The sequence below is a fragment of the Erythrolamprus reginae genome, chromosome 3 (assembly GCF_031021105.1).
Source record: "Erythrolamprus reginae isolate rEryReg1 chromosome 3, rEryReg1.hap1, whole genome shotgun sequence".
In the NCBI taxonomy this organism is placed as follows: Eukaryota; Metazoa; Chordata; class Lepidosauria; order Squamata; family Dipsadidae; genus Erythrolamprus; species Erythrolamprus reginae.
Window position 1 is genome coordinate 8,876,035 of NC_091952.1, and position 15,639 is coordinate 8,891,673.

Below are 15,639 nucleotides of genomic sequence, written 5' to 3' on the forward strand. Positions count from 1 at the left end.
CCGTCCGGCTTAACAGGCGTTACAATAGGGGTTTCCCATTTGGCATGATCAGTGGGAATTAAAATGCCCTGAGCTATCAATTTGTCCAATTGTTCATCCACTTTAGGCAAAAGTGGAATGGGAATTCTGCGGGGCTTTAATCGAATAGGCGAAATATTTGGGTCCAGATTAAACGATATGGGGCTGCCTGTATATTTACCCAGAGTGCTAGAAAAAACTTCGGGAAATTCTTTCAACAAATCATTTGGGTCAAAAGAGTCACATACATTGTTAACCCCTGAAATTTCAATGCCTAAAGGTCGTAACCATCTAAGTCCCAGTAACGTGTGTTTAGGACCGTCAACCACTAACAGAGGTAAAAACCCTTGAAATTTTTTAAACGCAATAGGAACATTTAAACATCCTAATACTGGAATTGAATGGCCCTGAAAATCACTCAAACCCGGTTCCCAAGGTTGCAAGTCAGTTTGTTTTACACGAGGTAAATATAATCTAAGTTTTTCCCAAGGCATTATGGAATGTCTGGAACCGGTGTCTAATTCCATTTGGCAGGGGTGGCCGTTGAGGAAAAGAGAAACAAATAGTTTGTTTTCCGCAGCGGGGAAATTGCAGTTTACGGAAGAAGGGGAGTTACCTCGTTGGGTAGAAGAGGGCGAGTTGTCAGCCGGGCGGGAAACGTTGCGTGAAAACGGTGGTCGTCGATTCCTCGGTGAAAAATAGGGTCGTTGGTTCTGCTGAGTTGCTGGAGTTGGGTTGGCGGCACGGCAGACTTCAGCGATGTGGCCGCGGCGCTGGCAACGGCGGCAATAGGCGTCCTTGAAATGGCAGCGAAAACGAGGGTGATTTCCGTTGCAGCCGGCACATCTGTCTACACGGGCGGCGTCTTTGGCGTCATGGTCGGAGGCTCTTCGGATTTGGAGACAGGTGTCGTCTGGAGTAGCGGATTCCGAGTGTTTTTCATCAGGAGAGCAGGCGTGCCAAGGTGATTCATCAGGAATGTGATGAACGGTTGAGGTTGCGCGTTTAATTTCGGCAACAGATGTTTCAGATACCTCGGAGGCTTTTGCTGCCTTAAGAATGTCTTGGAGAGAGGCATCCTCATCAACTAAGTATTTCTTCTGGAGCGTGATATTGGTTAGACCGAAAATTAGGCGGTCAATCAATTGTTCCTCTGGATCCTTGTATTTGCACTTCGGAAGGAGTGCGCGTAGCCGAGTTATAAAATCGTTGGTGGATTCTCCGTCCGCTTGCCTCATCTGAGCGAATTGATGGCGGTATACGCGGACAGGAGTCGTCGGCTGGTAATGAGCGGCAAGTTTTGCTTGTAGAGTTGACCATGCGACAGTTTCCAGGGTGTCTGGGTCAACGAGTGTAGAGGCTAGGCTGTAGACTTCTGTGCCGCAATAAGCGAGGAATATAGCTTTCTTCCTCTCGTCATCGGCGTCATGTAGATTGCTCGCTTTCAGGAAAAATGTGAATTTGGACATATACGAGGTCCAAGCTTCCGTCTCGGAGTTGAATACAGGCGGCGGTGGAGCCATGGCCGAGTTCATGGCTGCGTTAGCGGGAGTTCGACCTCCTCGTCGCCACTGAAAAGTCAGGACTCCGGTAGTTAAATCAAACTGGTTTATTCATTGCAAGAGAGGTTACAACAACTGGAAACGGTAGATTTGCCGGAATGAGGGCAACGGCTAACCCGTTGCCCTTTTATACTCTTTTAAAACGCGGGCTTTTTCCAACTGACACACATTTAACTTTCGCGGCTATTTTCTGAATAGCCGCGTCTTAACCAATCGCAGATTTTCTGCGAATATTTTTAAACAAACACAACACTAAGCTTGGTTCGTTTTCTGTGGCTTTGGTACAAATTAATTTTCAGTATTGTGTATGAATCTAGAAAACACGCTAAGCCGTTTGTATGAAGCAAATATCATTTGTGGCCTGGAAGGAAAAAAAGAATGCAATAAATCCATCAATGGCTGCATTAATTTTTCTCTCTCTCTTTCTGTTTGTTTCCATCCAGTTTTCTGCTGGTTTTCTCCTGCTTAGTCCTCTCCGTCTTTTCCACCATCGATGATTACGAAGAAAGTTCTGAATGGGCCCTTTACAGTCTGGTAGGTGTGTTGCTTAAATGTCCAATACTAAAATTTATTTATTTATTGGTTTTATATGCCGCTCCTCTGTGAGGACTCAGATGGATAAAATGGGTGGAAACTAATCAAGGAGAGGAGCAACTTAGAACTAAGGAGAAATTTAGAACTGTTAACCAGTGGAACAACTTGCCTCCAGAAGCTGTAAATGCTCCAACACTGGAAGTTTTGAAGAAGAGATTGGACAATTATGTGTCTGAAAGGGTAGATTTTTCAGTACTAAGTGCCCAAACTGGAATGTGCATGCATGCACCAGCCAGCTGAACTTTGGGTTTCCGGCTCTCCAGGGCATGCAAAGATCAGCTGGCTGGTGTACATGCACTGGGAAACCAGAAGAGCAGCTAGCAATGGAGCATGTGCCCAGAGAGAGGGCTCTGTGTGCCACCTCTGGCAGGCGGACCATAGGTTTGCCATCACGGGTATAGGGTGTCCTGCCTGAACAGGAGGTTACACTAGAACTGTGACGATGAACCTTTTCCCCCTCGGGTGCCAAAAGTATGTGCAGAAGCAAAAAAAACAATGAAAATAGGTCAAACCTCGCTCATGTCCGTCCATAATCCTGGGGGGGGGGGGAAATTATTGACCCCCTCAGAGAGGGTCCACAACTTGGGCGTCCTCCTCGATCCACAGCTCACATTAGAGAAACATCTTTCAGCTGTGGCGAGGAGGGCGTTTGCCCAGGTTCACCTGGTGCACCAGTTGCGGCCCTATCTGAACCAGGACTCACTGCTCACAGTCACTCATACCCTCATCACCACGAGGTTCGACTACTGTAATGCTCTCTACATGGGGCTACCTTTGAAAAGTGTTCGGAAACTTCAGATCGTGCAGAATGCAGCTGCGAGAGCAATCATGGGCTTCCCTAGGTATGCCCACGTTACACCAACACTCCGCAGTCTGCATTGGTTGCCGATCAATTTCCCGTCACAATTCAAAGTGTTGGTTATGACCTATAAAGCCCTTCATGGCATCGGACCAGAATATCTCCGGGACCACCTTCTGCCGCACGAATCCCAGCGACTGGTTAAGTCCCACAGAGTTGGCCTTCTCCGGGTCCTGTCGACCAAACAATGTCGGCTGGCGGGACCCAGGGGAAGAGCCTTCTCTGTGGCGGCCCCGGCCCTCTGGAACCAGCTCCTCCCAGATATCAGAGTTGCCCCCACTCTCCTTGCCTTTCGCAAGCTCCTTAAAACCCACCTCTGTCTTTAGGCATGGGGGAATTGAAATTTCCCTTCCCCCTAGGCTTATAGACTTTATACATGGTATGCTTGTATGTATGAGTGATTCTTTAAATTGTGGTTTTTTAGATTGTTTTAATATTAGATTTGTTTACATTGTCTTTTTATATTGTTGTTAGCTACCTCGAGTCTTCGGAGAGGGGCGGCATACAAATCTAATAAAAACAAATACAAATACATGTGTCCTTGTGTGAGATTTTGCATGTGGTGCATGCGCAACAGCTGAATCTCATACGGGGGCATGCGTGTATGTGTTGGGGACACACAGCTGTCTGCGCGTCGTGATATTTACTACCACACTGCTGTGTGACCCCACCACTGGATAGGATAGGAGAGAATAGAATTTAGACTGGACTAGACTAGAATAAAGAATAAAATACACTGCTCAAAAAAATAAAGGGGACACTCAAAGAACACACCCTAGATCAGAATGAATGAAATAGTAGATCCTTGGAACAAACTTCCAGCAGACGTGGTAGATAAATCCACAGTAACTGAATTTAAACATGCCTGGGATAAACATATATCCATCCTAAGATAAAATACAGAAAATAGTATAAAGGCAGACTAGATGGACCATGAGGTCTTTTTCTGCTGTCAGACTTCTATGTTTCTATGTTTCTATGTAAATATTCTCATGGAATACTTTGTTCTGTACAAAGTTCATTCATTCAGATCTAGGATGTGTTCTTTGAGTGTTCCCTTTATTTTTTGAGCAGTATACAAGCCACTGAAAAGCAGAGGAGGTCAAGAGTGAAGTAATTCACACGTTTCTTTCTTTCTTTCTTTTCTTTTTTTAAAAATCTGAAATAGATTTTATTCAAAAAAAACCTTTGGGATGATTCTAAATTCTCCTTTGTCGTGATCCGTTTCAGATGTACTGGATTTACTTAGAAACCCCAAAATGAACAGAGAATTGTTGGGTAAGAATTGTCTTGTGTTGCTATGCTCTACTACAAGTTTGGTCTCTCCTGCAGGAAATTGTGACGATTGTGGTCTTTGGAGTCGAGTACTTTGTAAGAATCTGGGCGGCTGGCTGCTGCTGTCGGTACCGAGGTTGGAGAGGGAGATTAAAATTCGCCCGCAAGCCGTTTTGTGTGATCGGTAAGACCCAATTCATGGCTAGGGTGGGTGAGGCTAATCTGGAGGTGTTTGGAGTCTTGCCAGAGAGTTCACGGCTGCATTTGCAATCAGAATATCGCACATCGCATCTCAGACATTAACACCCATGAAAATGTCCAAAGATACTTCACCAGAAGAGCCCTTCACTCCACCACTCGAAATAGAATACCCTAGGAGACTAGACTTTCAATCCTGGGCCTAGAAAGTTTAGAACTAAGACGCCTTAAACAAGATCTAAGTATTGCGCACAAGATCATATGCTGCAACGTCCTGCCTGTCGGCGACTACTTCAATTTCAACCACAACAACACAAGAGCACACAAGAGATTTAAACTTATTATTAACCGCTCCAAACTTGACTGTAAAAAATATGACTTTGGTAACCGAGTTGTCGAAGCGTTGAACTCATTACCGGACTCCATTGTGTCATCCCCAAACCCCCAACACTTTACCCTTAGATTATCTACGGTTGACCTATCCAGATCCAGAATGGAACTGTTGTCTCAACAAAACTGGTGTGGACCAGAGCACATGTGGGGGTGGAAACCAGGCGGGGCTTGGACTTACTGGCCGCTACCGTACACTCTTTAGGATCGTTGCGGGCGCGCATGTGCCCAGTGGGCATATGTGTGCCCTTCAGTGCGAGATTTGGCTTTTGCGTAGCAAGCGAAATCTTGCGTGAGGGTGCTATCGCACAAGAGATTTTGCCTATTTTTGGCAATTTATTTGCTTCTGCGCATGCACAGAAGCAAAAAGAATGCCAAAAACCAGCGAAATCTCACACACAGGAACGTCCTCATGCAATATTTCACTTTCTGCGCATGCGCAGTAGCCAAATCTCGCATCGGCACACATGTGGTGGGGCAGCTCCAGTCCCAGGCGTACTGGCTGCAACCCATTACTGGTGGAAATGTACGAAAAGTTCTGATTAAATCAGGGGTGAAATGCTCCCAGTTCACTCGTGCCTGTCAGTCATCAGAGAGCGGGTTGCGAAGGGAGTGTGAGGCTCCACCCACCTGCACGGATGCCGCCATTTGGGTTCTCTTACCCTCTGGGCATGCACAGAACACTTTGCGCACGCACGGAAGGTAAAGGAACCCAAATGGTGGCATCTGGGCAGGTGGGCGGAGCCTCGTGCTCTCTTCACCACCGGCTCTCTGACGACTGAGAGGCAGGAGTGAACCGGGAGCATTTCACTCCTGGGTTAAATGATTTTGGAGTACCCCAGGGTGAGAAAATGGAGAAATAAATGTTTCTGTGGTGGAAAGGGGTCTGGATTCCCAGGAGGGAGGGGCTGCATTCCAGAGGAGCAAGAGACAAGGCAGCTTAGATAGTTCGTGTATGAGAAAGAGGGTGAAGACAACAGCCCCTGCTAGTTTCCAGAAATATGTTTTATGGTGCAAACAGTCCGCTTGAGCTTGCCATGATTTCTGAGGAACAATAAAGAAAAGTTCTCAGAAGAATCTCATGTGCCTTTTTTGGGCTTTGGAGTCTGATCCACCTTCCTTCCTTCCTTCCTTCCTTCCTTCCTTCCTTCCTTCCTTCCTTCCCTCCCTCCCTCCTTCCTTCCTTCCCTCCCTTCCTCTCTCTCTCCCTCATCCTCCCTCCTTCTTTCCTCCCTCCCTCCTTCTTTCCCTCCATCCCCCTCCCTCCTTCTTTCCTCCCTCCCTCCCTCCTTCTTTCCTTCTTCCCTTATCTCCATCCTTCCTTCCTTCCTTCTATCTCTTCCTCCCCCTCCCCCTTCCTTCCTTCCCTCCCTCCTTCCTTCCCTCCCTCCTTTCCCTCCTTTCCCTCCTTCCCCTCCATCCTTCCCCTCCTTCCTTCCTTCCCTCTCTCCCTCCTTCCTTCTTTCCCTCCCTCCCTTTTTCCATTGATCAATCCATCCATCCTTAGAATATAGTCCAGGTTCCCTGGAGGAGGGGATCCATTCCAGAGGAGCAAAACACAACTATCTCAGATAGTTTGTGTATGAGAAAGAGGGGGAAGACAGCTCCTCCTCAACAGTTCCCAGAATATATGTTTTATGGGGCAAATAGTTTGCTTTAGTTTGGCTAGATTTCTGTCTGCAGGTGAGGAACAATAAAAGGAAACCGCTTGGAAGAATCTCATGTGTCTTTCTTGGTTTTTGGAGTCTGGCAGATTCTTTCACATAGGTCTCTTCCTTCTATTCAGACATCATGGTGTTAATTGCCTCCATCGCTGTGCTGGCCGCTGGGTCACAGGGAAATGTTTTTGCCACTTCCGCGCTCAGAAGTTTGCGCTTCCTGCAGATCCTGCGCATGATTCGAATGGACCGCAGGGGAGGCACCTGGAAGCTTCTGGGATCGGTGGTGTACGCCCACAGCAAGGTGAGCATCTGAGACCTCGGGAAGCTCTCAGTTATGGAAAGTCTGAGTAGCCATATTGGTTGCTGTGTTTTGGAGACGGGCCGGACTTCAATTCCCAGAATCCTTAGAACGGCACAAAGGATTCTGGGAACTGAGAATTAGCAGCTCCTGGAAGGCTCTTTTATGGGACAGCCAGTTTAAGTGCAGAGAAGACTGAACCATGGAGGAGCTAAATGGAGGAAAGTTTATGTACACGTACAACAACATCAAAATTGCGGGCCTTTCAAGATCTGGCCCCATGTCTGTGAAACAGTCTTCCCTGAGAGCTCTGGGTAGAGGAGAATTTTCTCCGCTTCCGCAAGGCACTAAAGACATTCCTCTTTGATTCAGCAGATTGAAATACCCTTGTTCTGGGAATCAGCAAAAGGGGAAGAAATTGGAGAGTTTGGGAATGTTTTAAACAAGTTTTGTGGTTTTATTAGTTGTGTTTTAACTAAGTGTGTGTATTGCTTACTGTCTGTCCTTGTTAGTTGTATATGGCTTGCTGTCATGCCCTTTGTTAAAAGGGCATTATAATTAAACATTTATTATTATTATTATTATTATTATTATTATTATTATTATTATTATTATTATTATTATTATTGTTGTTGTTGTTGTTGTTTTGTTATTATTACTACTATTACTATTCTTACTATTATTATTATTATTATTATTATTATTACTGTATTATTATTATTATTATTTGTTTATGAACACAAACCACAAAAATGTTCTGATCAGTTGATATTATAAGATGCATTGAATGTACAGGTAGATAAGGAAAAAGCCGAGGCAAAAATCCAATAATAAATGCAATTTTTAAAAATTTACAGCATAAGACAATTCCAAAACCATTGCATATCTATATATACACATAGATATATATATATGTGTGTATGCTCTGACCCAAATTGATGCATGACTGATAGATGAAGACAAATGTTTTATATTATGATGTAGGTTTCATGATGAATGATTGAGGGGTGAATGTTTTAATCCCACAAAGAAAGAAAGAAAGAAAGAAAGAAAGAAAGAAAGATAGAAAGATTTCATGCCAACAGAGTCCTTGACTTCTAGCCATTCATTTAGGGACCATTCAAAGCTGCAACACCACTGACAAAGGTAACTTATGACCAGTTCTCATACTTGCAACCTTCACAGCATCCCCAAGGTCATTTGACAACTTGACAACTGGCATGCATTTACAATGGTTGCATTAGACTCACGTTATCACCATTTTTGACCTTCCCAACTGGCAAAGTTAATGCGGGAAGCTGGATTCACTTAGTGACTGGGTAATTCATTTATGAATAGCAGTGATTCACTTAACAACCGTAGCCAAAAGGTTGTAAAATTCACTCAACATCTACAGAATTGTCGCAATTCTGGTGCTAATTCTGGTCCAAGATTACCTGGATATGATTTTTCTCCTGCTCTAAAATTATTATTTTTATTTCTTATATCAAATTGTATCATCTTTCTTCTCTCTCTCTCTCTCTCTCTCTCTGTATACGCATATACAAACAAACTCTGGATAATATATGAACAGTTGAAGCTCTTATAAAAGGAGGAAAAGCAATAAAGCAATATCAAAAATAAAAAACCCCGAAACAATATGAAAGCCTATAAAACATATTGCATTCAGGGAAAAAGTAATTGCATAGTTGAATTGGAGACTGAATAAAAGTCAAATGTTCATATTACAAGGCAAATCAAGGGCCAGGCAGTGGATCTGCCTTGTCCTCCTTATTGCTAAGAGATTAGTTCTTGAAGCTTGAAAAGATATAATTTATGCCATGACATAAGCCCTGGAATTATGTATAGCTCGCTACAGATGCAAATTATCTATGCATGATTAAACAGAAATCTACTCATATTTCCTTAAAATGAGAAGTACTTATATTTGTGTCCTCTTCTCTCCTCTCCTCTCTAATCTCCATTTTCTCTTCTCTTCTCTTCTCTTCTCCATGCTCTTCTCTCCTCTTCTCTTCTCTAATCTTCTCCATGCTCTCCTCTCCTCTCCTCTCCTCTCCTCTCTAATCTTCTCCATGCTCTCCTCTCCTCTCCTCTCCTCTCTAATCTTCTCCATGCTCTCCTCTCCTCTCCTCTCCTCTCCTCTCTCTTCCTTTCCCCTCCCCTTTTCTTTCTCTCTTCCCTTCCTTTCCCTTCCCCTCTCATCCCCCTTTCCTTTCCCTTTTCCCTTCCCCCTTGCCTCCCCTCTTCTCAAGAGTTAATGAGCACATTTGGGGTGGAAAAAAAGCTGTTTGGGGCAAGGCAAACAGACGTTGGAGGGAGAAACCTGGATGTACAAGGGTTGCTTTTGTCCTTCCTGCTTACTGAAGCGTCACAGGCTCAGAGATCAGTTTCTCCCCAATTAAACTTTCCTCTTTCTATTTATTATCCCAACTGGCATCCGGTGCCTACAATGCCTGGTTCGCACAACTGCCTGAATTTCCGTTAACCCTCCTTTCATCGTGGCATCTATCTTTAGATCCTTTAATTGTCAGCTCTTGTTGGATGGAGCTGTTTATGGGCTAAGCCTATTTTGAGGCCATTTGTCTGTGATCCAATGCTGGATTCACTCCTCCTCGTGTGCTTTGTGTTCTTGTTGTGTTGGCTGAGTGTAGCAATTGGTATTTGAACCTCTCGGTACACTGGGTAACACTGACTTTTTCTTTTTTCTTTATTTGAGTCTGTCTGGATGCTTCTGGAAATCTGTTCTGGGTTTTTATTTATTTGATTTTTTAATTATTATTATTATTATTATTTATTTATTAGATTTGTATGCCGCCCCTCTCCGAAGACTCGGGGCGGCTTACAATTTGACCTCGGTTACTTAGGAAGGTAGAATAAACATCAAATGAATAACCCAAGGTGGCAAGTGTTCCGAACATTCCTTCCTATTCCATCCGCCTTCTACCGCACGAATCCCAGCGGCCGATAAGGTCCCACAGAGTTGGCCTTCTCCGGGTCCCGTCGACCAAACAATGTCGTTTGGCGGGCCCCAGGGGAAGAGCCTTCTCTGTGGCGGCCCCAGCCCTCTGGAATCAACTTCCCCCGAAGATTAGAACGGCCCCCACCCTCCTTGTCTTTCGCAAGTTACTTAAGACCCACCTATATCGCCAGGCATGGGGGAACTAAGACATCTCCCCCAGGCTTATTATATTTCATGTTTGATGTGTATGTACTGTATGGTTTTTAATTGTTGAGGTTTTTATGTATTTTATTATTAGATTTGTTCCATGGTTATACTGTTTTTATTATTGTTGTGAGCTGCCCTGAGTCTTCGGAGAGGGGTGGCATACAAATCTAAATTATTATTATTATTATTATTATTATTATTATTATTATTATTATTATTTTCCCCAAACCACTATAGGAGTTGGATTGGGCTGCGAGAGAATAAGTGGCACCAAATCACCCAGCCATGCTTAAGTGGGACTAGAACTCACAATCTCCTGGTGATTAGTCCCAAGTCACGCAGCCGCCTTTCATGCCTGAAGTGAGACTAGAATTCATACTCACCTAGTGATTAGCCCCAAGTCACCCAGCTGACATTCATGCTAAAGTGGGACTAGAACACACTGTCTCCTGGTGATTGGCCCAAAATCATCCACCTGCCTTTCATGCCTAGAGTGGGACTAGAACTCACTTTCTTCTGGTGATTGGCCCAAAATCACCCAACCAGCTTTGTGTCTAAGGCAGAACAAGAACTCCCAATCTTCTGGTGATTGGCTCAAAGTCGCCCAGCCGCCTTTCATACGTAGGGTGGGACTCGAATTCGCAGTCTCCTGGTGATTGGCCCAAAGTCACCCAACCATCTTTCATGCCAAGGGTGGGACTAGAATTCACAGTCTCCTGGTGATTGGCCCAAAGTCACCCAATCAGCTTTTGTGCCTAAAGAAGAACAAGATCTCACCCTCTTCTGGTGATTGGCCCAAAGTCACCCAGCTGCTTTTCCTGCATAGGATGGGACTAGAATTCACAGTCTCCTTGTGATTGGCCCAAAGTCACCCAGTCGCCTTACATGCCTAGGGCGGGACTAGAATTCATAGTCTCCTGCTGATTGGCCCAAAGTCACCCAGTCTCCTTTCATGTGTAGGGTGGGACTAGAATTCACAGTCTCCTTGTGATTGGCCCAAAGTCACCCAGTCGCCTTACATGCCTAGGGTGATTGGCCCAGAGTCACCCAGCTGCTTTTCACGCCTAAGGCGGCATTAGAACTCACAATCGTCTGGTTTCTAAGCCAGCAACTTCACCCCTAGACCACATGTGTGTCCCTCCCTTTTATCTTGTGTCATGGCTATCCTGGTAATATTTTTCTTCTCCTCTGGAGCCAAGGATGTGGGTGGAGAAACATCCCAAAGCTCTCTTATTCTTCGTTTTTCTCTTTCGACGTTTGCAGGAGCTGATCACCGCTTGGTATATTGGATTCCTGTGCCTAATTTTAGCCTCCTTTTTGGTGTACTTGGCTGAGAAAGGGGAAAACGATCACTTTGATACATATGCAGATGCCCTGTGGTGGGGCCTGGTGAGTATCTTTTCCTTGTTCCAGGCTATGAACTTCTGGCTATCAATGTAGCCTCAGAAGAGTGGAGAGCTTAGGAAAACAGCTTGTGAATGACCCAGGCCATGGCACAGAGATAAACACGAACTGTTAGAATGTCTAGATAATATAGTAAACTATTGTGGTTAGCTCTGGCCCAGCTCCTGCCCCAAGGAATGTGCAGGTGGATGTGGGGGAGACATCCACATGCCGCAGGTCTGTTTTGCTCCCGATGGAATCTGCTGATGAAGCCTCCTCTGACCAAGGCAGCATGAGTGACAGGGAAGAGGGGAGTTTGGCAGACAGCCCAGGTGGAGATCAATCATCTGTATCATCTTTGGATTCTGAACAAGAATTAATGGCACACCCATGCATGCGTAAAGTGATGCACAGGAGACAACAACTAAAGGATTATTACAAGAGAAAATGAGGCCATCTGTGGTTGGGTAGGGCTCCAGTAATTAGGGCTGCTGCTATAAATAGCAGTGTGTGGGTTTGGCCGTTGTGGAAGAGTATCTGATCGCAGTTCGTCAGGAATCCTGGGTTGCTGGTTTCTGGACTTTGCTTATTGATTTTTCACGCCTTTGAAAACAAAGCAGAGCAATGTGTGTGTGTGTGTGTCTCACTTCGTTGGAAGAAGAAGGGGTGAGACTTAGCTGCTAGCTAAGTACTTAATGATTGCTTAAGGTTAATTTTACAGACTACCCAGTTGTTTTGGGACGAGTGCTCTTTGCAATACAAAAAGAGTGCTTAGTTTATTTTGAATTTTGGGATAAAGAACATTGTTCTGAATTTTCAAACATCTATGTATCTGAAATTTGTACCCTTGAATTTTCCCGAGGCTCCTACCAGAGAGCCTGGCAGAACAGTAAACCTTCAACAAACTTTAAGTAGAGTTAATGTAACAATGAGGGTTAGTCAATCAATGAATCAGACTTAGTACAAAATAGAACAATATTATTATATATGCAGAGGCAAAAACAATAGTAGTTACACAGTCCAATATCATACACATATAATCCTAATAATATTTTCCAAACCACGATATCACACACAGTAAAATATACACACAGCAAATATAAATATCTCTAGTACAAATTCCCCCAAGAGTAACATCGTTGGCTCTCCCTTATGGCCAACCAGGAAATGACTCTTAAAGGTACAGTCTTTAACTTACATTGTTAGCTTTTGTATTGCAACACCCAACATAGTTACATACAGTATACTAACACAAACAGCTGGAAGTTCAAACTGGCCCTTTTATTGCTCCAACTCTTCCCCCCAAACAAACCTCAAACAGCCTCTGATGGCAATTAGTCCAGCCCAGCACCAAGGCTGCACTGCAATAAATCTTACATTTATCTAGCAAAACAAGAGCAAGGCTAGGAGTTTGGGGAACAAAAAATCCAGATAATCCAGTTCAGAATGCCATGCAGGAATGCAAGGATTCTTGGAAAGTTCAAACGTCTCAGCCAGTGAAGAACTGCTGTCTTCGGCGCTACTGATGCGCCCCCCAAGGCCGTCAGGGGCACCATGTGTCCGGTGTACATGCGTGCAAACATTAACACAAGGTTTGGCTTCTGCGCATGCGAAGCAAGTGAAATCTCATGTGAGGATGTGCGCATGAGCGAGATGTCAGCAATTTTCGCCAATATTTTTGCTTCCGTGCATTTGCAGAAGCAAAAAAAATGGTGAAAGTTGCTGAAATCTCGCTAATACGACCATCTTTACACAAGATTTTGCTTGCTAAACATGCGCAGAAGCCAAATCTTGTGTGGGAGTATGCATGCATGCGTTGGGGACGCACCGCTGCGGAGTGTAGCATCTGTGCCGTTACGGTAACAGTCTATCTCTAGTTTCGGCATTTGTTCCTCACAAATGCCCTCCCAACTGCCTCTCCTTTAAACTCCATCCCCAGGTGTGCCTGGTGAAGAGAATCAGAATCCTTCTTCGTAATCCACACAACCCCCATTGCTCTATTCTGTGTTCTTCCCTGCGCACCCTAGGATGAGGAGGGGGTGGGCCTCGGTTTTCATCTAAACTCCCTCTCCCTTGTTCTGCCTCTCCCCTGCTCTGCCCAGCCTGACTTTGCCGTTCCCCAGTTTTCTCCACAACCAACAGAGCCACTCTCCTGCACTCTGTCAGCTGTTTGTCTCCCATCTCTGATTCAGACTCTGACGGGAGGCATGAAATGAGTTAAAAACTCATTTCCAGTGCAGTTCAGATTGCCTGATGGATCGAAATAGGGGTAATCTCAAATAAAGTATTTGAGTTTCACTTTTAGTGTATTATTTATTACATTAGTAATTATACAACCTCCAATGCTTGTTTATAATGCATAGACCAGGGATGGCGAACCTATGGCATGGGTGCCACAGGTGGCATGCAGAGTCATACCTGCTGGCACGCGAGCCATTGCCCTAGCTCATCTGTAAAGTGCATGTATGTGCCAGCCAGCTGAATTTTGGCTTGCACAGAGGCACTGGGAGGACATTTTTGGTTTCCAGAGTGCCTCCAGATAGACGGGGGAGGGTGTTTTTACCCTCCCCAGGCTCCAGGAAAGCCTTTGGAGCCTGGGGAGGGCGAAACACGAGCGTACCGGGCCCACCAGAAGTTGGGAAACAGGCCATTGCCGGCCTCCAGAGGAGTAGGGGAATCTGTTTTCGCCCTCCGCAGGCATTGAATTATGGGTGTGGGCACTCGTGCATGAGCAAAAGCATGCACACAGTCTCTTTTGGCACCCGAGGGTAAAAAGGTTCGCCATATCAATGTTGTTTGGCGGGTCCCAGGGGAAGAGCCTTCTCTGTGGCGGCCCCGACTCTCTGGAACCAGCTCCCTCCGGAGATTAGAACTGCCCCCACCCTCCTTGCCTTCCGTAAACTCCTTAAAACCCACCTTTGCCGCCAGGCATGGTGGAATTGAGATATCTCCCCCGGGCCTATACAATTTATGTATGGTATGTTTGTATGTATGTCTGATTAATAATGGGGTTTTTAAAATGTTTTTAAATTATTAGATTTGTTATGAATTGTTCTATTGCTGTTGTGAGCCGCCCCGAGTCTACGGAGAGGGGCAGCATACAAATTTAATAAATAAATAAAATAAATAAATAAATATTGCTCCTGCACCAAAATTATTTTTGAAGATTCCATACAATGATTCTGTTTTCCTCCAGATTACTCTGACCACCATTGGCTACGGGGACAAGTATCCGCAAACCTGGAATGGGCGTCTTCTGGCAGCAACCTTCACTTTGATTGGGGTTTCCTTTTTCGCTCTCCCAGCCGTAAGTAGCAATGGCACTTAGACTTATATCCCCCTTCATAGTGCTTTTACAGCCCTCTCTAAGGTTTACAGAATCAGCCTATTGCCCCCAACAATCTGGGCCTTCATTTTATCCACCTCGGAAGGATGGAAGGCTGAGTTAACCTTGAGCCTGGTGCAGTGGTGAAATCTAAAAATTTTCCCTACTAGTTTGGTGGGTGTGGTTTTCTGGACATGTGACTGGGCGGGCGTGGCTTGGCGGTCATAGTCATGTGACCAGGTGAGCTCAAAACATACTTTCAAAGCAATTAACATTTTAAATTGTTTAAAAGGATAGATATAGAAATATTAGCTCATGATTTTTGCAGATGAATATTCTTGATATTCAGTAATCTTTTAAAAATATTTTAGAAAGGAAGAGAGAATTGTTTAAATGGAAAATACATTCTAAGATGCTCCTTTGAATGTTTGATGTAAGAAGGAAGGAGATTGGACAACCAGTTGTCTGAAATGGTATAGGACAGGGGTCCCCAAATTTGGCAACTTTTAAGACTGGTGAACAGAATTCTGGGAGTTGAAGTCCACAAGTCTTAAAATTGCCAAGGTTGAAGTACCTCTAGTATAGGATCTTCAGCAGGAGACTGAGCCAGAAGGCCTCCAAGGTCTCTTCCAACTCTATTATCCTTTTAATTCTGTTAATTTTGGACCGGGAGTCATTGCTCACAGTCACTCATGCCCTCATCACCTCGAGGCTCGACTACTGTAATGCTCTCTACATGGGGCTACCTTTGAAAAGTGTTCGGAAACTTCAGATCATGCAGAATGCAGCTGCGAGAGCAATTATGGGCTTCTCTAAGTATGCCCATATCACTCCAACACTCCGCAGTCTGCATTGGTTGCCGATCAGTTTCCGGTCACAATTCAAAGTGTTGGTTATGACCTATAAAGCT

The 15,639-nt window shown here is 44.7% G+C and overlaps 1 protein-coding gene across 1 annotated transcript in view; it reads left to right on the forward strand.

Annotated features, from left to right (window-relative positions):
• Positions 1–1,887: 1,887 nt before the first annotated feature.
• Positions 1,888–15,639, forward strand: part of KCNQ2 (potassium voltage-gated channel subfamily Q member 2) — an 86,334-nt gene continuing 72,582 nt past the window's right edge. Inside the window, exons 1-6 of the mRNA XM_070744235.1 lie at positions 1,888–1,916; positions 2,024–2,114; positions 4,366–4,492; positions 6,683–6,858; positions 11,285–11,410; positions 14,601–14,711. Of these exons, the coding sequence (XP_070600336.1) occupies positions 1,888–1,916; positions 2,024–2,114; positions 4,366–4,492; positions 6,683–6,858; positions 11,285–11,410; positions 14,601–14,711 (660 nt within the window). The remainder of the gene's footprint in view (positions 1,917–2,023; positions 2,115–4,365; positions 4,493–6,682; positions 6,859–11,284; positions 11,411–14,600; positions 14,712–15,639) is intronic.